Source organism: Pelobates fuscus, chromosome 1, assembly GCF_036172605.1.
Source record: "Pelobates fuscus isolate aPelFus1 chromosome 1, aPelFus1.pri, whole genome shotgun sequence".
Lineage (NCBI taxonomy): Eukaryota > Metazoa > Chordata > Amphibia > Anura > Pelobatidae > Pelobates > Pelobates fuscus.
The window spans coordinates 484,177,525-484,200,230 of record NC_086317.1 but is presented as its reverse complement, the minus strand read 5'-3'; the positions used below and the strand labels follow the sequence as shown (position 1 = coordinate 484,200,230).

The 22,706-nt window shown below is 45.4% G+C and overlaps 1 protein-coding gene across 1 annotated transcript; it reads right to left on the bottom strand.

Annotated features, from left to right (window-relative positions):
• Positions 1-1,278: 1,278 nt before the first annotated feature.
• On the bottom strand, positions 1,279-17,146 carry LOC134573041 (gastrula zinc finger protein XlCGF57.1-like). Its single transcript, XM_063432428.1, has 5 exons — positions 17,131-17,146; positions 8,935-9,119; positions 8,393-8,519; positions 7,004-7,105; positions 1,279-2,753 (listed from the first exon to the last, which is right to left on the bottom strand). Exons 2-5 carry the CDS (start codon positions 8,956-8,958, stop codon positions 1,390-1,392), a joined length of 1,617 nt encoding a protein of 538 aa, XP_063288498.1. The 5' UTR covers positions 8,959-9,119; positions 17,131-17,146; the 3' UTR covers positions 1,279-1,389.
• Positions 17,147-22,706: the final 5,560 nt, after the last annotated feature.

Genomic DNA, 22,706 nt, shown 5'->3' with positions numbered 1-22,706 from the left:
CCCACCCCTGTCCCATAGTGTTCTTCCCCTCCCCACCCCTGTCCCATAGTGTTCTTCCCCTCCCCACCCCTGTCCCATAGTGTTCTTCCCCTCCCCACCCCTGTCCCATAGTGTTCTTCCCCTCCCCACCCCTGTCCCATAGTGTTCTTCCCCTCCCCACCCCTGTCCCATAGTGTTCTTCCCCTCCCCACCCCTGTCCCATAGTGTTCTTCCCCTCCCCACCCCTGTCCCATAGTGTTCTTCCCCTCCTCACCCCTGTCCCATAGTGTTCTTCCCCTCCCCACCCCTGTCCCATAGTGTTCTTCCCCTCCCCACCCCTGTCCCATAGTGTTCTTCCCCTCCCCACCCCTGTCCCATAGTGTTCTTCCCCTCCCCACCCCTGTCCCATAGTGTTCTTCCCCTCCCCACCCCTGTCCCATAGTGTTCTTCCCCTCCCCACCCCTGTCCCATAGTGTTCTTCCCCTCCCCACCCCTGTCCCATAGTGTTCTTCCCCTCCCCACCCCTGTCCCATAGTGTTCTTCCCCCCCCACCCCTGTCCCATAGTGTTCTTCCCCCCCACCTCTGTCCCATAGTGTTCTCCCCCCCACACCTCTGTCCCATAGTGTTCTCCCCCCCACACCTCTGTCCCATAGTGTTCTCCCCCCACCTCTGTCCCAGTGTTCTTCCCCCACCTCTGTCCCATAGTGTTCTTCCCCCCCCACTCCTGTCCCATAGTGTTCTTCCCCCCCCACCCCTGTCCCATAGTGTTCTTCCCCCCACCCCTGTCCCATAGTGTTCATCCCCCCCACCCCTGTCCCATAGTGTTCATCCCCCCCACCCCTGTCCCATAGTGTTCTTCCCCCCCACCCCTGTCCCATAGTGTTCTTCCCCCCCCACCCCTGTCCCATAGTGTTCTTTCCCCCCCCCCCTTCCCCTGTCCCATAGTATTCTTTCCGCCTCTGTCCCTTTTAAAAAAAATTTTTTGCCAAATTTGACCCGGTTTCAGCAGAAATTCCTGTGCATCCCTAGTTACTATATCAAGAAAACCTTTTTAAAAGAATTATTATTTTTAAACTATAATATTAACTATAAGAATGTCAAAACAAATTGCTATAATTGATAAAATAATGAAGAAAAAAATGCTAAACTTAGATTGCTGTAAACTCTTCATTAACCAAGATTGTTTTATTTTACAACAAGCATATGAAAACAAAGCCAACATTTACAACAGACATATATATATATATATATTTTACAGAAAAAGAATCAATTCAATTATTTAGAGTAGTAGCATTAAACATTCTCTGCTATCGTGTGCGACTCTGGATGGTAAATACAATTTGAGTTACAGTTTAAGGATGTCTCACATTTCAATAAGTTGATTATTCCCACATTAATCCACTGATGCTTCATAAAACCTTAGAGTTGGCTATAACATTCCCCACATTCAGAGTACGAAATTTCTCTTTTGTGTGGGTTTTTAGATGGCTAGCAAGATGTGGTTTTTGGCTAAAACATTTCCCACATTCAGAACATGCGTACGGTTTATAACCTGTGTGAACTCTAGCATGCAGAAGAAGCTTTGAGTTACAGATAAAACTTTTCCCACAATCAGAACATGAGAATGGTTTCTCTCTCATGTGATCTTTCTCATGGCTAACAAGATGTGATTCCTGGTTAAAACGTTTCCCACATTCAGAACATGAGAAAGGTTTCTCTTCTGTGTGAGCTTTCCCATGTGCCAGGAGAGTTGATTTACTGACAAAACATTTCCCACATTCAGAACATGAGAATGGTCTCTCTCTTGTGTGAGTTCTCCCATGTGTAACAAGATTTGAGTGCTGACTAAAACGTTTCCCACATTCAGAACACGAGAAAGGTTTTTCTCCTGTGTGAGTTCGCTCATGTTTTACAAGCTCTGATTTACTGAAAAAAGATTTTCCACACACAAAACATGAGCAAGATTTTTCTCCTGTGTGAGTCCTCCAATGTGCAACAAGATCTGATTTACGGCCAAAACATTTCCCACATTGAGAACATGAGAACTGTTTGTCTCCTGTGTGATTTCTCTGATGATTCACAAGATGTGATTTACTGACAAAGCATTTACCACATTCAATACATGAGAAAGGTTTTTCTTGAGCGTGGGTTTTCTGATGTCTAACGAGATCTGATTTACTGATAAAACATTTCCCACAATCAATACATGAGAAAGGTTTTTCTCCTGTGTGAGTTCTCTGATGTCTAACAAGAAGTGAATTATGACTGTAAGATTTCCCACATTCGGAACATGAATACGGCTTCTCTCCTGTGTGAGTTCTCTGATGGCTAATAAGAGTTGATTGCTGGCTAAAATATTTACCACAATCAGAACAAGAGAAAGGTTTTTCTCCTGTATGCGTTCTCCCATGTGAAACAAGATCTGCTTGCTGGCTAAAACATTTCCCACATTCAGAACATGAGAAAGGTTTTTCTCCTGTGTGTATTATCTGATGTCTAACAAGGTTTGAGTGAGAACTAAAACTTTTCCCGCATTCAGAACATGAGAAAAGTTTCTCTCCTGGGTTATTCCTAAGCTGTACAACACATTTTGAATAACAGCTAAAACATTTCCACCATTCAGCACATGGGAAATGTTTTGTTCCTTCGTTTACCATCTCATTTGGGCACGTATAAGATTCTGAGGGATTCATTGATTCTTGAGAGTTGGAGTTGCTTAATGTATTTCTGGTTTTGTCATGTCCTTCAGGATAACTTCTGCTGATGGAGCAACCTAAAAGAAATGCACTGGGAATTAAAGAAAATTTATCCCATATGTTTATCATACTTAGAAAAACCGACAATATTTTTATGAAAGATTAGAAATGTGATTATGAAGCATCATGGTAATTGAGAAAAAACGTGAAAAATATTTTGCGTACTTTATCCAAATTGTGTATACAATTTAGTTCACAAAGACTCCGTTATCTACACTTAAACTTCAGGAATGATTACCAGCAAATTTCAGTAACGCATTCCATATTTTTAATGTCTGCCAATATCTTGAGAATGATAGCTTCCCCCCAAATGTCTACACAGTAAAGGAAATGTCAAATATCATAACCTTCTTACAGTCAAGAAAGGGAAAGGGGTTATATTTTCTCTCATATGCCTCTCAGCATTACATTACAGAGTTTACTATAAAACTTTTTGTCTTTTTAAATTCCTTCACTTAGGAAACCTGATTTAAATGTAAAAAGATACAAATAAGGTAAAGGAATCTGCCTGACAAAGGTAGAAACCCTCCTTGCTGAAATTACCTCCTAAGTAGAATCATTCAAAGGTAATGGCAAAGCAACAAAAAATAATGAGAAACTTTATTTAAAACAAAAACCTAAAGTTAAAATACGACAGAGTAAAGTGAAAAAAGGAAAGCAGGAGAAAGTGTCTCGTTGTAATAATCAACAAGTATAAAGGGTATAAAAAAAAAAAAAAGAAGAAGTTTTTCTAATATACTTGGGTCATGCCCACATTAGCTCTCTGACAATATTTATGACCATGTATTGGTTTTTTCCTGATATCGTTGTCTCTCTCTTTTGCATGATTTAACAGTACTTACTGTACTTGGGCATAATGCTCAAATACGGCATCAGACCACCGTGCTACAGAAGAGTCTTACTTTCACTTAAGTTTGCCATGAAAGTTGATCATCTGATGATCAGTTTTGTGCAAATTTGCATTTCTCCCATGATAAATGGCTAAAGCTCTTTTAACATCAAGACAGTGCAGATGCTCTTCCTTGGAGGACAAAGAGTTCTGGCATAATTTAGAATGTACAATAGACTGGTTGATATTTTCATTACATAAATCTTTGTGACTGAAATATGGTTAGTGATGCAAAACAATCTTATCTTGATGGAACACTATAAAGTCTGGTGCAGATGAAAGAGCCTGCATTTTACTTATCCCCTTGGCTAGGGGATAGCAATCACAAAATTTGTTTTAAGAGAGCACAATTTTAAATAGCATTCTTCTATTAGTACTTCACATAATGCAGTAGGACTAGGGGATAAATCACAATTAGGATATACATTTATTTGCCAAGTGGCCTTAAAAATCTCCTTATTAAGGAGGATAGGTGCCATCTTTCAGGTAGCTGTGTTTGGACCTTTAAAAATATACTTATTGAAAAAAACTGTAGAATAACTGGGACCAGTGGGTTCTTGTCATTGAACTGTTTAACTTCATACCATCTACTTTCATTTATTCCATATGTGAAGATATATATCCAGGGTATATGTGCTAGTTGCAACAAAACTGAACAATGTGGGAACTCGGAAAATGGGCAAAGCTCAGAGAAACCTCAATAGCTTGACCTTCAGTAAGTCTCTGCTTGCCTCAGTTTGCCTTTGTTGGGCCTCATTAGCAAGATGTAGCCGATACCATTCTAGGCAGGTTCTAGAGCCTGAATTATACTTTCTGAGACCTGAATGGGGACTAACTGAAGAGAATGTTTAGAGTTTATCAGAGCTTTTGCCCATTTTCTATTTTTGTTGTAATGCATATACTTAGACTCTCCCTAAGTTAAAAGTGTAATCCAAACACGGAGCTGTAAATTGTTAAATTTCAGAATTGCTGTTCTTAGAAATATTTGGACACTTTTTCCTATGCTTGCCATGACGTCTCTTTTGTAAAATCTCAGTGACTGATAATATAGTCTCCATTCTGACTGTGGTATTGCATGCATTGTAACGCATTCTTTATTTCTAAGACTGGATGGAATGACCTGTCTAGCATCTTGTAGGGAAGGTAAACTATAAGGAAGTGGAGGTTTGAGGAACAGTTTTTCCTCTCTTTTTTGTCATGCAATAGCGTGATAATCGGAAACCGGATAATGCACCCTGGGGCATACAAGTTTTTTTTTACTTGTTATTCAGGTTTTGAGGACTCATATGAATTTCAGATTGCTCAATTGTCTGCCATTTAGAAGTTAAATCACTTTCGCTTCTGTGAGTCGCAGCTGGGGAGATGTGGCTAGGGCTGCATATACAGAAGCGAAAGCGATTTAACTTCTAAATGGCAGACAGTGGAGCAATATGATATTCATATGAGTCCTCAAAATCTGGAAAAGAGGCATAGTATTAGATTTCATAAAAAGTAGAGAGAAATCAAAATCTCTGTTTATACCTACTGGACCTAACACGACTAATTCTTTAATCCGGTATGGTATCCTTAGTCTCAGCAATTTAGCCTATTACCCCCTCTTTTTGGTTCAGAAATGTGTTGTATAATGTGGAAACCAGTATAATCAAATCTTGCAGTTCTAAGGGTGGACTTACGTTTGGATATTCTACTTTTATTTTTTTTTTTTGTGTTGTCTCACCAATGTATAAATTACTACAAGGGCATTTAATGGTAAAAGATGGCCTCTCAACAGCACAGAGACCTCTCTCTTCTGCAATATTAATGTCCGTTTCATCCAATCTGAATTGCAGTGACGGTGGGAGTAGTTTAGTTTCCCAAATATCAAGAAAGAGAGTAAGCGCTAAATAACAATAAGGCTGCAACCCTTAAAGGGGATCCCTCAAAAACCCTTCAAATAGAATAACGATAAAAAACAAAGAAGAAGGTTGCGCCAAAATAGACAAATATAAATATGTAAATAAAAGTCTTAGCTGAAAAGATCTTTAGATCAAATAGTCTATAAAATGCTTGATCAGGAACAATGTCCTCGCTGTCCTTCCCCAGGGGGATCCAATATTATGAAACGATAAAACAGATAAAAAGACCAAATAATGTAGAAACTTATATTGCGTATTTTATGCTATTAAAGATTTTTTGGTCACTTTTTATTGTGCCAATCATCTTTTAATACACCTGATATATATTTCTGGCATTTTATCTTTCTGGACTCCAAGTAATCCTGAGGTGGGGATCATACCACCAACGCTGTCGTCAAGGAGCAGTTTGTCTGCTCCACTCTTGTGAGTACCTTTTTATGTATTTTATTTATACTATTTTACCCGGTGAGCACTATTGGTCGTTTCTCTTTTTATTTTGAGTGTGGAACGTTGGAAGAAGAAGCCTGCATCATATCCCATAAGCGGGGATCATACCGCTGTACACTTTTCATACTAGAGCTAGCTATAGCTAATACATGTGAGTGCACTACTTATCTTTTATTATTTCCTGTACCGTATTGGACGTACTACATTATTTGGTCTTTTTATCTGTTTTATCGTTTCATAATATTGGATCCCCCTGGGGAAGGACAGCGAGGACATTGTTCCTGATCAAGCATTTTATAGACTATTTGATCTAAAGATCTTTTCAGCTAAGACTTTTATTTACATATTTATATTTGTCTATTTTGGCGCAACCTTTTTCTTTGTTTGTTTAGTTTCCCAAATATGCCTGTGGTCTATCCATATACAAGAATTTGGCAATATTGTTTCTTTAATTCAAATCGAAGCACACAGCATTGCAAACTGACTGTTACTGCTCATCTAAAGACTAAATGTACCCCCTTAAGTTAATGCTAGGGGTAGTGTTTATGTGTGATTAGAAATGGCACAGTTAGGTCTAACTTTACATTATGTAATTCAGGGATAGTGTTAGTTGTGAGGGACTTGGAATTAGGGGATAATTGCCTAAAATGTGGATTGTAACTCTCACAGTCACTTAGCAGCTGCACTGTGTATGTGCTGTACAATATCCTGCCCAGTTTAGAGCCAAGTAATAATGCCTCTATGATGAACAGAGAGTGGTAAAGTGAACTAAGCAATATTTGCAAATTACAGCAGATGCAATGAATAATATGAACACTTTCTCCCTCTAATCTAGGAACAACGAACAACAGTCTGTCTGAGGCATAAAGAGTAACTAAACCCTGCAAACTCACTCCACACTGTGCTGTATGGAGAGATTCCCAATAATCCAGTTCCCCTGCTCAGGTCAAGAAGTTGGAGAAACCTGGAAAAAAAGAAGTCACAAGATCCCTGGCATAAAATAGAGCAAAATACCATCTACATATTTATTACTAACCTGGGCCAGCATTCAAAAGACTATCCTGCAGAGGATTCCTCACATACGGCTCTTCCCCTTGCTCAATCACGGATATGATGAAAGGCATTATATGAATCCTCCCTGTATATGTGTAACGTGAGAGATTGTTACTGAATACAACTGTAAAGCTCTTAACATCTTTTAAACATTGGCATCGATTAAATATTTTTTGGCTAAACTTTTTTCAAAGTATTAAAATATAAAAACACACACATAAAAACATCAGTATATCAAGAATTGCAAAATAAAATATTTTTCAAAATATTAAATTATAAAAGTTTATTCAAAAATATTGAATCTAGACTTTTTAGGTTTTTTGTATTAAAGAGATGCTATAGGCATTAAAACAACTCTATAGAGTAAAAAACACAAATATGTATTCCTGACCCTATAGTGTTAAGAACACTATCTAACCCCCCTTGCCATCCTAAATACAGTAAAATCTTACCTGTTTTTCCAGTCTGCCGACTCATTGGCTGGCGTTGTCTGAAGTGATGATCTCAGCCAATCACAATGCTATCCCATAGGAAAGCATTGGATGGGCTGAGATTGTCAATTCTGATGATCTCATTCAAGGAGGCTGGTCTGGGGGGAGGGGGTGGGGGAGGGGAAGTACCTCCAGTGGCCATCTGAAGATTTGCCGTTGGAGGTGTCCCTAGGCAGCAATGTAAGCACTGCTATTTCTCTGAAAATACAGTGTTTACAACAAAAAGCCTGTAGGGCATACTATACTCACCAGACCAGCTACAATAAGCTGTAGTTGTTCTGGTGCCTATAGTGTCCCTTTAATGGAGCAGTTTTGGTGTATAGATCATGCTTGTGCAGTTTCACTGCTAAAGTCTCTGTCATTTAGAAGTTTAATCACTTTTCTGTGTATGCAGACCTAGTCACATCTCCCCTGGCTCACACAGTCTGTTTAATTTTCAATCAGATGTTAACTTGCTTTAAAAAGGTTTTTAATCACCTGCTCTGTAAGTTAAACTTTGCTCACACGTAGGAGGCTCCTGCAGGCTATTAACAGAACAGGACATAAAACATTCTAAATTAAACAGAATGTGCAGTAAAATAAGTTAAAACATTAGATTTGTCTTTATAGGAAGTGTTTAAGAAGTCCGTGCAAGTCACATGCAGGGAGGTGTAACTACAGCTGTATAAATAAAGTGATGTAACTCCTAAAAGGCAGAAAATCAAGCAGTGATACTGCAGGGGCATTATCTATACACCAAAACTGCTTCATTAAGATAAAGTTGTTTTGGTGCCTATCGTGCTATTATGAGTTTAAGAACATGAAGAAATTTTACTTTTGTCTCAGATATGAATGTATACTTATGATGAAGATTTCCTCTAAATAGGATGGAATGTCCTTACCCAGAGACCGGAGGGTCTGATAATTCTCCATCATCACATCTCTGTAAAGCTCCTTGTCTTCTCTACTTAAACAGTCCCACTCCTCCTCGGAGAAGTAAACAGCCACTTCCTCAAAATCACATTGTTCCTAAATTAGAAATGTAATGGTTACCAATCATCAATATACAACAGGATTAAGTGTCCAGAAACAAACTATACCTATTACAGATTATATGGCCTCAGTTTAATTCTTTTGGATACTTTTTTCAAATGATCACAATCTGTTAGAAAAACACTTTCAATGATTTATCTTTAAAATCCCCATAGACTTTAATGGTGAGTTCTGTAGATAAATAATTTTAAAAGTTTTTCGAACAGATTGTGATCATTTGGAAAGTCTATCCAAAATAGTTAAATCAAGGTCTATGTTCTCACAATGCACTTCACCACATAACATATTTTATTTCACTTCCTCTGCCATATCATGAGTTATGCTTCCACAACAGAAAGGCAGGAAGACAGGATAAGTCAAAAGCGGAGTATTTTGTGAATGTAACCCTTACCGGTCTGTTCAGCTGGAAGTCCATCTCTGAGACTTGATCCAATAAGCTCTAGATATCCTCCACCTTCTTCTAGTTTATCCTCCAAGTCACTGGATTACTTTTTTTTATAAACTCCAGACAGGTGCTAGTGGATATTGGTGACCTTGTTTGGCCCAGTATGATTGACACAAATTAATTGAATTAACCTATTGGAAAAATGATATATATTCAGTCAGGCATTGCTTTTAATTTTATGAGATTGTTTTGGTTTTTTAATGATTTGAGAAAAGCTCTGACTTAGATTAGTGTCTACCTTACACAGCACTATACCAGTGGAGGGATACCGTCATCACTTCAAACGTTGTGGACAACGTGTCTGCCGATGCCTTGCCAGCGTTTTGGCTATAAGAGCATTTGAGACACATCCACAACATCTGGAGTGACAAGGATTGCCTACCCATGGTTTACTGCAATCTATGTCATGATATAATACACTGTATTTGTGGACATTTCGTGGAGCCACTGAGAAATACGAAGGATTGTAATTATTACAGCCTAATGGATAATAAGATGTCCCATGCACACACTATCCTGATATACACATGGTGTACCGTATGTGTACAACATTAGGGTTCTATACACACTATCCTGATATACACGGAGGTTATATGTACAATAAGATTTCTCAAATACACCATTCTGACATACAGAGGATATGTACAGTAAGAGGATCCGACTCACAATATTCTGATATACAGAGGATATATGTACAATAGAAGCCCTATACACTATCATAATATACAAAGTGGGTTTATGTACAATAAGAGTGTCCCACACACACCATCCTAATATACACAGGGGGATTTGTAAAAGAATGTTTTACTTTACAAATTCACCACCTTTTTTTTAGATATGCCCAATATTCCCCCACTAGCAGAACAAGCAAGCAAATGGATAAAATAAATGAATACAGTAATACAAAACGTAAAAGACACTGCAGTGAAATAATTTTATCTTGAATGAATACTATAGTGTTAGGAATACAAAAATGCTATGGAACTGATGAATCAAGGAGAGCATAAAAGACCTCCCCGCAGGCGGTCCTACAGCTCTCCATATCACGACATCACATTTAGGAACGGAGTGGCTTGTGTTCCCAAGCAGAGCAAACTTAGTGACAAGGCCAGGTGGACCATAAGTGTGGGTTACAGCAACACCTAGCTCTGAAATGAGTTTGTTGTGGGGGAACAGAGGGTGTCTTTTGAGGGTGACAGATTCCTTTTAATCAATTTCGGTGTATAGAATTTGCCCTTTTCTGGGCAATGTAAAACATTGCCTTTTCTGAAAAACAGCAATGTTTAAATTTTGTCAGATACTGCACCTTTAGTGGCCAGAGGCTCTTCCTTATAAAGATCTTTTTTTTTTTAATGTTCATCGTCATCATGCTGAGTTTGATGATGCCGAACACTCTTGATGCATGTCATAGAAAATCATCAGATTTATTCTTCTCTATGGGAAACATGCGATTCCTGAATAGTGGCAACTGTTATGCAGGTGCCCTATATCAATAATGTAATGGATTGTGTACAGAGGCTCCCATGTCACAGCCTTTTGGGGAGGCTTGAAGGCCAGCCTCTTGCCCACAAACTATGAGCCTGGTCCTAAAAGCTCCTGAAAGGCGCTTTTGAAAGTAGCAATTAAAAAACAAATATTCATTCTTACTTGATAACTCTGCAGTGTCCTCTGCTGGCTGGATAGAAGTGTACATTTACATAATGCTGGTATGCAAATTAAGCCAACCACATATGTAGTTAAATGCATATATTGTTACTCTTTATTGTTTGAAAATGTTACTTATATAAACATACTGCTTATGTATTAATTATATTTGTTCTATATAAATCATTTTATTTTAGTTCCTTTTGGAACTGTGTGTCCTGTGTGGATTTTATCAGGAATCCCAGTAACCGAGGCTTCAGAACTTTTGGCTGGCTGCATGGTCCCTGTACACCAGAACAAGTGCAAAACAGCTTGACATGAGACCCACAAGTGCCTTTGTAAAGGCAAGAGCTATTCATAGTGCAGTCAGCCGTGTGGATACCTGCGTGTGAGAGGAATTGAAGAGGCACGGGGGGACGAAACCTGCCTGGACGGAGGAAGATGCAGCCTGGTACAAGGTGGAAGAGAGCCAAGTCAAACTTCCGCAACTTGGTCTGAAGCTCTCCAGTGTCCCTGACAGTGGCGAGGGAGCAGACTTTGCGTAGGTACTCAGTCGGAGTACGGGAGCTCCGTCACAAGAGTCATCAATATAGATGAATTAACATCTTCATGGATGCTGACCGAGCACTGGAATACTTTGGAGTTTTATAGCCATTTTTAACTTTACAAAAAACTAAATAAAACTGGGTGGGTGGACCAGACACCCTACCACAACATAAGGAGGTACTCCAATACAAAAGGTCTCATTCTGAATTAAATGGACAGATCTTATTTGATAAATCCCAATCCAACATCCCATAGGATGATTTGAACAGCTCTTAAAACTGATAGATATAACACAACTGATATCTGTTTATGCACAGCTCAGGTCACCGTATAGTAAGCAGGTGTGTGTTTAGGCATCAGCTAGGCTGTGCATGCAAAGTCTGAGACTCAGCTCTCTTTCCTGGGAGAAATTGAGTGCCTTCCTTGTTGTGTATGTAGAGTGCGCACATAAGGAACCTAACTAAATATTCCAGGTTGCTAGATTGAAAGCGTGGAATCAGTTACATTGGCAGGGATTTTTATAACAAACTAATAAATGAGTGTCCAGGGTGTTCTAAGTTCCAAGAATTTGCGAAGATGAAAAATACTTACTGTACTTGGACTAACGACTTAATAATATATAAAGTATACATTTATTTTAACTTGTGTTTGAAATGGTGCTAGTGACAGTTTTTGTAATGATAGATTATTAGAGTGGCAATGGTTAGTTCACATATTTCTCACAACCAACCTGGAAATTTGATTGAACTTAATTTGTAATCGAAGAGGGACCAATTCTATCCAGTTATCCCAGTTCAATTGCATATTTCCACAATTTGCTTCTAGATTTAAAATGCTTGATTATTCAAAAAGGCTGAAATCTTGTTAATACGGTCTGTATCTGGAGGTCCAAATGTTCAATGGCACTTGGACTTTACAGAATAAATCCCTTGTACCGGGATCCCCCCAACCCCCCCACCCCCCTGAGTGACAGCTCTGCTTAGTTCATTAAACCGTGAGTTGGGAAGTGTGTAAATAGAAAGCAACCTGTAGCACTGGACTCTGCTTGAACAGAGATCTTCTGGCTTCGTGTTGACAGAGTGGTGGTTGGGAGTGGTGGCCAGCAGATTCAAGGTGAGAAGTCAAAACATTCTACAGTTTGAATAAATACATGGTGGGCTGCAAGGCATTCCTTGCATCTCAACCACTATAACATGTTGTAATAGTTATGATATTTTGGGTATTCCTTTAACCCCTTAAGGACACATGACATGTGTGACATGTCATGATTCCCTTTTATTCCAGAAGTTTGGTCCTTAAGGGGTTAAAGAAACAATTTCTACTGCCTATAGGGATAAAAAAATATTTCTCCCGTATACGTTCAACAAATCTGGTGCATCTTGATCAGAAAGGCTAACTCCACAAAACCAGAAAGGAAAAGGACTGTGCACTCAGGTCACTTTGTCACACAGAAAGTATATTCACAGTGGATTAAGAAACATTAATGGATTTGACCCTCGATGAAAGCCCCTCTTCTTCTTTCTACCTCTATATGCAGCGCTCTCTTCCTCTCTCGACCTCAATACTGCCCCCGCATCTTCTTTCTCTTTCCATGCTGCTCCAGGTTACCCCTCTCACTCCATTTTTCCCTCTCTCTATGTTGAACTATCTTCTTTTCTACGTCCAAGCTGCGCCTCTTCTCCTTCTATCTCTCTCCACGCTTTCCCCTCTACTACTCTCTCCCTCCATATTGCCCCCTATCCTCCTTCTTTCTCTCCCTCCATGTTACCCCATCTCCTTCTCTCTCTCCCTCCATGTTACCCCCTCTCCTTCTCTCTCTCCCTCCATGTTACCCCCTCTCCTTCTCTCTCTCCCTCCATGTTACCCCCTCTCCTTCTCTCTCTCCCTCCATGTTACCCCCTCTCCTTCTCTCTCTCCCTCCGTGTTACCCCCTCTCCTTCTCTCTCTCTCCGTGTTACCCCCTCTCCTTCTCTCTCTCTCCGTGTTACCCCTCTCCTTCTCTCTCTCTCCGTGTTACCCCCTCTCCTTCTCTCTCTCTCCGTGTTACCCCCTCTCCTTCTCTCTCTCTCCATGTTGTCCCTTCTCTCTCCATGTTACCCCCTCTCCTTCTCTCTCTCTCTCTCCATGTTACCCCCTCTCCTTCTCTCTCTCTCCATGTTACCCCCTCTCCTTCTCTCTCTCTCCATGTTACCCCCTCTCCTTCTCTCTCCCTCCATATTACCCCCTCTCCTTCTCTCTCTCTCTCTCTCCACGTTACCCCCTCTCCTTCTCTCTCTCTCTCCATGTTACCCCCTCTCCTTCTCTCTCTCTCTCTCCATGTTACCCCCTCTCCTTCTCTCTCTCTCTCCATGTTACCCCCTCTCCTTCTCTCTCTCCATGTTACCCCCTCTCCTTCTCTCTCTCTCTCCATGTTACCCCCTCTCCTTCTCTCTCCCTCCATGTTACCCCCTCTCCTTCTCTCTCCCCTCCATGTTACCCCCTCTCCTTCTCTCTCCCCCTCCATGTTACCCCCTCTCCTTCTCTCTCCCCCTCCATATTACCCCCTCTCCTTCTCTCTCCCCCTCCATGTTACCCCCTCTCCTTCTCTCTCCCCCTCCATGTTACCCCCTCTCCTTCTCTCTCCCCCTCCATGTTACCCCCTCTCCTTCTCTCTCCCCCTCCATGTTACCCCCTCTCCTTCTCTCTCCCCCTCCATGTTACCCCCTCTCCTTCTCTCTCCCCCTCCATGTTACCCCCTCTCCTTCTCTCTCCCCCTCCATGTTACCCCCTCTCCTTCTCTCTCCCCCTCCATGTTACCCCCTCTCCTTCTCTCTCCCCCTCCATGTTACCCCCTCTCCTTCTCTCTCCCCCTCCATGTTACCCCCTCTCCTTCTCTCTCCCCCTCCATGTTACCCCCTCTCCTTCTCTCTCCCCCTCCATGTTACCCCCTCTCCTTCTCTCTCCCCCTCCATGTTACCCCCTCTCCTTCTCTCTCCCCCTCCATGTTACCCCCTCTCCTTCTCTCTCCCCCTCCATGTTACCCCCTCTCCTTCTCTCTCCCCCTCCATGTTACCCCCTCTCCTTCTCTCTCCCCCTCCATGTTACCCCCTCTCCTTCTCTCTCCCCCTCCATGTTACCCCCTCTCCTTCTCTCTCCCCCTCCATGTTACCCCCTCTCCTTCTCTCTCCCCCTCCATGTTACCCCCTCTCCTTCTCTCTCCCCCTCCATGTTACCCCCTCTCCTTCTCTCTCCCCCTCCATGTTACCCCCTCTCCTTCTCTCTCCCCCTCCATGTTACCCCCTCTCCTTCTCTCTATCTCAATGTTACCCCCTCTCCTTCTCTCTCTCCCTCCATGTTACCCCCTCTCCTTCTCTCTCCATGTTACCCCTCTCCTTCTCTCTCCCTCCATGTTACCCCCTCTCCTTCTCTCTCTCCATGTTACCCCCTCTCCTTCTCTCTCTCCCTCCATGTTACCCCCTCTCCTTCTCTCTCCCTCCATGTTACCCCCTCTCCTTCTCTCTCTCTCTCTCTCTCTCCATGTTACCCCCTCTCCTTCTCTCTCTCCCTCCATGTTACCCCCTCTCCTTCTCTCTCTCCCTCCATGTTACCCCCTCTCCTTCTCTCTCCCTCCGTTACCCCCTCTCCTTCTCTCTCTCTCCATGTTACCCCCTCTCCTCTCTCTCCCTCCATGTTACCCCCTCTCCTTCTCTCTCTCCCTCCATGTTGCCCCCTCTCCTTCTCTCTCTCCCTCCATGTTGCCCCCTCTCCTTCTCTCTCTCTCCATGTTACCCCCTCTCCTTCTCTCTCCCTCCATGTTACCCCCTCTCCTTCTCTCTCTCTCCATGTTACCCCCTCTCCTTCTCTCTCTCCCTCCATGTTACCCCCTCATGTTACCCCCTCTCCTTCTCTCTCTCCATGTTACCCCCTCTCCTTCTCTCTCTCCATGTTACCCCCTCTCCTTCTCTCTCTCCATGTTACCCCCTCTCCTTCTCTCTCCCTCCATGTTACCCCCTCTCCTTCTCTCTCCCTCCATGTTACCCCCTCTCCTTCTCTCTCCCTCCATGTTACCCCCTCTCCTTCTCTCTCCCTCCATGTTACCCCCTCTCCTTCTCTCTCCCTCCATGTTACCCCCTCTCCTTCTCTCTCCCTCCATGTTACCCCCTCTCCTTCTCTCTCCCTCCATGTTACCCCCTCTCCTTCTCTCTCTCCCTCCATGTTACCCCCCTCTCCTTCTCTCTCCCTCCATGTTACCCCCTCTCCTTCTCTCTCCCTCCATGTTACCCCCTCTCCTTCTCTCTCCCTCCATGTTACCCCCTCTCCTTCTCTCTCCCTCCATGTTACCCCCTCTCCTTCTCTCTCCCTCCATGTTATCCCCTCTCCTTCTCTCTCTCCCTCCATGTTACCCCCTCTCCTTCTCTCTCTCCCTCCATGTTACCCCCTCTCCTTCTCTCTCTCTCCCTCCATGTTGCCCTATCTCCTTCTCCCTCCCTCCATGTTACCCCCTCTCCTTCTCTCTCCCTCCATGTTACCCCCTCTCCTTCTCTCTCTCTCCCTCCTTCTCTCTCTCTCCCTCCATGTTGCCCCCTCTCCTTCTCTCTCTCTCCCTCCATGTTGCCCTATCTCCTTCTCCCTCCATGTTACCCCCTCTCCTTCTCTCTCTCCCTCCATGTTACCCCCTCTCCTTCTCTCTCCCTCCATGTTGCCCCCTCTCCTTCCTTCTCTCTCCCTCCATGTTACCCCCTCTCCTTCTCTCTCCCTCCATGTTGCCCCCTCTCCTTCCTTCTCTCTCCCTCCATGTTACCCCCTCTCCTTCTCTCTCCCTCCATGTTACCCCCTCTCCTTCTCTCTCCCTCCATGTTACCCCCTCTCCTTCTCTCTCCCTCCATGTTACCCCCTCTCCTTCTCTCTCCCTCCATGTTACCCCCTCTCCTTCTCTCTCTCTCCCTGTTACCCCCTCTCCTTCTCTCTCTCTCCATGTTACCCCCTCTCCTTCTCTCTCTCTCCATGTTACCCCCTCTCCTTCTCTCTCTCTCCATGTTACCCCCTCTCCTTCTCTCTCTCTCCATGTTACCCCCTCTCCTTCTCTCTCCATGTTACCCCCTCTCCTTCTCTCCCTCCATGTTACCCCCTCTCCTTCTCTCCCTCCATGTTACCCCCTCTCCTTCTCTCTCTCTCTCCATGTTACCCCCTCTCCTTCTCTCTCTCCCTCCATGTTGCCCCCTCTCCTTCTCTCTCCCTCCATGTTACCCCCTCTCCTTCTCTCTCTCCCCATGTTGCCTCCTCTCCTTCTCTCTCTCCATGTTACCCCCTCTCCTTCTCTCTCTCTCTCCATGTTACCCCCTCTCCTTCTCTCTCTCTCCATGTTACCCCCTCTCCTTCTCTCTCTCTCTCTCTCCATGTTACCCCCTCTCCTTCTCTCTCCCTCCATGTTGCTCCCTCTCCTTCTCTCTCTCTCCATGTTACCCCCTCTCCTTCTCTCTCTCCATGTTACCCCCTCTCCTTCTCTCTCCCTCCATGTTATCCCCTCTCCCTCCATGTTATCCCCTCTCCTTCTCTCTCTCTCCATGTTACCCCCTCTCCTCTCTCCCTCCATGTTGCTCCCTCTCCTTCTCTCTCCATGTTACCCCCTCTCCTTCTCTCTCTCTCCATGTTACCCCCTCTCCTTCTCTCTCCCTCCATGTTACCCCCTCTCTCTCTCTCTCCATGTTACCCCCTCTCTCTCTCTCTCCATGTTACCCCCTCTCCTTCTCTCTCCCTCCATGTTGCCCCTTCTCTCTCCATGTTAGTGTAATTGTCTGTAATTGTGACAGCATTGTATTAAAGATCCAGTATCCTCCCTGCTGCTCACTAAGTAATGAATGGCTGCATTAGCGGTCACTGAGGACAATAATAACCCCCTGACCTGGAACCAGGAATAACCTCAATAAACACAATGAGACCATACCCCCGGCCTTACCCTCCGCTCCCACTTACAGGGTGTGGAATGTTCGGCGCCTGCGCGTTAAGCCGAGTAGTCAGGACATCCTCATTCTGAGACCGGAAATGACGTCACGGAGAGTGACACACCCAGCGCCATGTTGAATGAGGGCACACTGTGGGAGAAGTATGGGCATTAGGAAGCTATTTCTGCATTAGTTTCAGTCTGGATGGGCCCATGTATATGTCTAGAGACAGTGCACATCAAGCTTATACATAAAGGAGATAAACTCTCTTCTAACATAGCTCTGACTACTGACACTGGTTCTAGGGATTGACATTCTCATACAGCAAAATGTGCCAATCCCAACTGAGACCAGCGCAATAAAGGCTACCTATTGCCCTTACTTCAACTATTGATTATTAGTAGCTTTCCCTCATCCAACATGGCGTCTGGCTGGTCTCTCTCCGTGACGTAATTTCCAGTCTCAGAATGAGGATTTCCTGACTACTCGGATTACAGCGCAGGCGCCTAACATTCCACACCCTGTTATCTCCATTGCCCTCTTTGACGTCATGGGGAGAGAAGGAGAGGGGGTAACATGGAGAGAGAGAGAAGGAGAGGGGGTAACATGGAGGGAGAGAGAAGGAGAGGGGGTAACATGGAGGGAGAGAGAAGGAGAGGGGGTAACATGGAGGGAGAGAGAAGGAGAGGGGGTAACATGGAGAGAGAGAGAAGGAGAGGGGGTAACATGGAGGGAGAGAGAAGGAGAGGGGGTAACATGGAGGGAGAGAGAAGGAGAGGGGGTAACATGCAGAGAGAGAAGGAGAGGGGGTAACATGGAGAGAGAGAAGGAGAGGGAGTAACATGGAGAGAGAGAGAAGGAGAGGGGGTAACATGGAGAGAGAAGGAGAGGGGGTAACATGGAGGGAGAGAGAAGGAGAGGGGGGTAACATGGAGAGAGAGAGAAGGAGAGGGGGTAACATGGAGTGAGAGAGAAGGAGAGGGGGTAACATGGAGAGAGAAGGAGAGGGGGTAACATGGAGGGAGAGAGAAGGAGAGGGGGGTAACATGGAGAGAGAGAGAAGGAGAGGGGGTAACATGGAGGGAGAGAGAAGGAGAGGGGGTAACATGGAGAGAGAGAAGGAGAGGGGGTAACATGGAGAGAGAGAAGGAGAGGGGGTAACATGGAGAGAGAGAAGGAGAGGGAGTAACATGGAGTGAGAGAGAAGGAGAGGGGGTAACATGGAGTGTGAGAGAAGGAGAGGGGGTAACATGGAGGGAGAGAGAAGGAGAGGGGTAACATGGAGAGAGAGGGGGTAACATGGAGGGAGAGAGAAGGAGAGGGGGTGACATAGAGAGAGAGAAGGAGAGGGGGTAACATGGAGAGAGAGAAGGAGAGGGGGTAACATGGAGGGAGAGAGAAGGAGAGGGGGTAACATGGAGAGAGAAGAGGCAACATGTAGAGAGAGAGAAGGAGAGGGGGTAACATGGAGAGAGAGAAGGAAAGGGGGTAACATGGAGGGAGAGAGAGAAGGAGAGGAGGTAACATGGAGGGAGAGAGAAGGAGAGGAGGTAACATGGAGGGAGAGGGGTAACATGGAGGGAGAGAGAAGGAGAGGGGGTAACATGGAGGGAGAGAGAAGGAGAGGGGGCAACATGGAGGGTGAGAGAAGGAGATGGGGTAACATGGAGGGAGAGAGAAGGAGAGGGGGTAACAAGGAGGGAGAGAGAAGGAGAGGGGGTAACATGGATGGGGAGAGGAGAGGGGGGAACATGGAGGGAGAGAGAAGGAGAGGGGGTAACATGGAGGGAGAGAGGAGAGGGGGTAACATGGAGGGAGAGAGAAGGAGAGGGGATAACATGGAGAGAGAGAGAGGGGGTAACATGGAGAGAGAGAGAAGGAGAGGGGTAACATGGAGAGGGGGTAACATGGAGAGAGAGAGAAGGAGAGGGGGTAACATGGAGGGAGAGAGAAGGAGAGGGGGTAACATGGAGGGAGAGAGAAGGAGAGGGGGTAACATGGAGGGAGAGAGAAGGAGAGGGGGAACATGGAGGGAGAGAGAAGGAGAGGGGGTAACATGGAGGGAGAGTGAAGGAGAGGGGGTAACATGAAGGGAGAGAGAAGGAGAGGGGATAACATGGAGAGAGAGAGAGGGGGTAACATGGAGAGAGAGAGAGAAGGAGAGGGGTAACATGGAGAGGGGGTAACATGGAGGGAGAGAGAAGGGGAGGGGGTAACATGGAGGGAGAGAGAAGGAGAGGGGTAACATGGAGAGGGGGTAACATGGAGGGAGAGAGAAGGAGAGGGGTAACATGGAGAGGGGGTAACATGGAGGGAGAGAGAAGGGGAGGGGTAACATGGAGAGAGAGAGAAGGAGAGGGGGTAACATGGAGGGAGAGAGAAGGAGAGGGGGTAACATGGAGAGAGAGAAGGAGAGGGGGTAACATGGAGAGAGAGAAAGAGAGGGGGTAACATGGAGATAGAGAAAAGGAGAGGGAGTAACATGGAGAGAGAGAGAAGGAGAGGGGGTAACATGGAGTGAGAGAGAAGGAGAGGGGGTAACATGGAGAGAGAAGGAGAGGGGGTAACATGGAGGGAGAGAGAAGGAGAGGGGGGTAACATGGAGAGAGAGAGAAGGAGAGGGGGTAACATGGAGGGAGAGAGAAGGAGAGGGGGTAACATGGAGAGAGATAAGGAGAGGGGGTAACATGGAGAGAGAGAAGGAGAGGGGGTAACATGGAGAGAGAGAAGGAGAGGGAGTAACATGGAGTGAGAGAGAAGGAGAGGGGGTAACATGGAGTGAGAGAGAAGGAGAGGGGGTAACATGGAGGGAGAGAGAAGGAGAGGGGTAACATGGAGAGAGAGGGGGTAACATGGAGGGAGAGAGAAGGAGAGGGGGTGACATAGAGAGAGAGAAGGAGAGGGGGTAACATGGAGAGAGAGAAGGAGAGGGGGTAACATGGAGAGAGAAGAGGCAACATGTAGAGAGAGAGAAGGAGAGGGGGTAACATGGAGAGAGAGAAGGAAAGAGGGTAACATGGAGGGAGAGAGATAAGGAGAGGAGGTAACATGGAGAGAGAGAGAAGGAGAGGAGGTAACATGGAGGGAGAGGGGTAACATGGAGGGAGAGAGAAGGAGAGTGGGTAACATGGAGGGAGAGAGAAGGAGAGGGGGCAACATGGAGGGAGAGAGAAGGAGAAGGGGTAACATGGAGGGAGAGAGAAGGAGAGGGGGTAACATGGAGAGAGAGAGAGGGGGTAACATGGAGAGAGAGAGAAGGAGAGGGGTAACATGGAGAGGGGGTAACATGGAGGGAGAGAGAAGGGGAGGGGGTAACATGGAGGGAGAGAGAAGGAGAGGGGTAACATGGAGGAAAGGGATTTAGGGGTGATTATTTCTGATGACTTAAAGGTAGGCAGACAATGTAATAGAGCAGCAGGAAATGCTAGCAGAATGCTTGGTTGTATAGGGAGAGGTATTAGCAGTAGAAAGAGGGAAGTGCTCATGCCATTGTACAGAACACTGGTGAGACCTCACTTGGAGTACTGTACACAGTACTGGAGACCCTATCTTCAGAAGGATATTGATACCTTAGAGAGAGTTCAAAGAAGGGCTACTAAACTGGTTCATGGATTGCAGGATAAAACTTACCAGGAAAGGTTAAAGGATCTTAACATGTATAGCATGGAGGAAAGACGAGACAGGGGGGATATGATAGAAACATTTAAATACATAAAGGGAATCAACACAGTAAAGGAGGAGACTATATTTAAAAGAAGAAAAACTACCACAACAAGAGGACATAGTCTTAAATTAGAGGGACAAAGGTTTAAAAATAATATCAGGAAGTAACATGGAGTGAGAGAGAAGGAGAGGGGGTAACATGGAGGGAGAGAGAAGGAGAGGGGTAACATGGAGAGAGAGGGGGTAACATGGAGGGAGAGAGAAGTAGAGGGGGTGACATAGAGAGAGAGAAGGAGAGGGGGTAACATGGAGAGAGAGAAGGAGAGGGGGTAACATGGAGGGAGAGAGAAGGAGAGGGGGTAACATGGAGAGAGAAGAGGCAACATGTAGAGAGAGAGAAGGAGAGGGGGTAACATGGAGAGAGAGAAGGAAAGAAGGTAACATGGAGGGAGAGAGAGAAGGAGAGGAGGTAACATGGAGGGAGAGAGAAGGAGAGGAGGTAACATGGAGGGAGAGGGTAACATGGAGGGAGAGAGAAGGAGAGGGGGTAACATGGAGGGAGAGAGAAGGAGAGGGGGCAACATGGAGGGAGAGAGAAGGAGATGGGGTAACATGGAGGGAGAGAGAAGGAGAGGGGGTAACATGGAGGGAGAGAGAAGGAGAGGGGGTAACATGGAGAGAGAGAAGGAGAGGGGGTAACATGGAGAGAGAGAAGGAGAGGGGTAACATGGAGGGAGAGAGAAGGAGAGGGGGTAACATGGAGTGAGAGAGAAGGAGAGGGGGTAACATGGAGGGAGAGAGAAGGAGAGGGGTAACATGGAGAGAGAGGGGGTAACATGGAGGGAGAGAGAAGGAGAGGGGGTAACATGGAGAGAGAGAGAGAAGGAGAGGGGGTAACATGGAGAGAGTGAGAAGGAGAGGTGGTAACATGGAGGAAGAGAGAAGGAGAGGGGGTAACATGGAGAGAGAAGAGGCAACATGGAGAGAGAGAGAAGGAGAGGGGGTAACATGGAGGCAGAGAGAGAAGGAGAGGAGGTAACATGGAGAGAGAGAGAAGGAAAGGGGGTAACATGGAGGGAGAGAGAGAAGGAGAGGAGGTAACATGGAGGGAGAGAGAAGGAGAGGAGGCAACATGGAGGGAGAGGGGGTAACATGGAGGGAGAGAGAAGGAGAGGGGGCAACATGGAGAGAGAGAAGGAGAGGGGGTAACATGGAGGGAGAGAGAAGGAGAGGGGGTAACATGGAGAGAGAGAGAGAAGGAGAGGGGGTAACATGGAGAGAGAGAAGGAGAGGGGGTAACATGGAGAGAGAAGGAGAGGGGGTAGGTAACATGGAGGGAGAGGGGGTAACATGGAGAGGGAGAGAAAAGGAGAGGGGGTAACATGGAGAGAGAGAGAGAGAGAGAGAGAAGGAGAGGGGGTAACATGGAGGGAGAGAGAAGGAGATGGGACAGCATGGAGTGTGAGAGAAGGAGAGGGGGCAGCATGGAGGGTGAGAGAAGGAGAGGGAGTAACACAGAAAGAGAGAGAAGGAGAGGGGGTAACATGGAGAGAGAGAGAGAAGGAGAGGGGTAACATGGAGAGAGAGAGAAGGAGAGGGGCTAACATGGAGGGAGAGAGAAGGAGAGGGGATAACATGGAGAGAGAGAGAGAAGGAGAGGGGATAACATGGAGAGAGAGAGAGAAGGAGAGGGGACAGCATGGAGTGTGAGAGAAGGAGAGGGGGCAGCATGGAGGGTGAGAGAATAAGAGGGGGCAGCATTGAGGGAGAGAGAAGGAGAGGGGGCAGCATGGAAGCATAGTTAAGGAGAGAGGCTTTCATGCTTAAAAGAGCACTCCATACTTAAAGAAAAAAAAGTTTAATCGATATACCCCTGTGACGAGACCAATCTCGCCACATTGCATTGGAGGAGCCTGGTTGCCCGCCTGTTGCCTCTGAACTATG

Excerpts from the sequence above, each read along its gene's own strand:
- LOC134573041 (XM_063432428.1), bottom strand. The coding sequence starts at position 8,958 with ATGGACTTCCAGCTGAACAGACCG. Across the intron at positions 8,520-8,934 it reads ACTTCCAGCTGAACAGACCG|GAACAATGTGATTTTGAGGA; the intron begins GTAAGGGTTACA and ends TTTCTAATTTAG. Across the intron at positions 7,106-8,392 it reads TCAGACCCTCCGGTCTCTGG|GGAGGATTCATATAATGCCT; the intron begins GTAAGGACATTC and ends ACACATATACAG.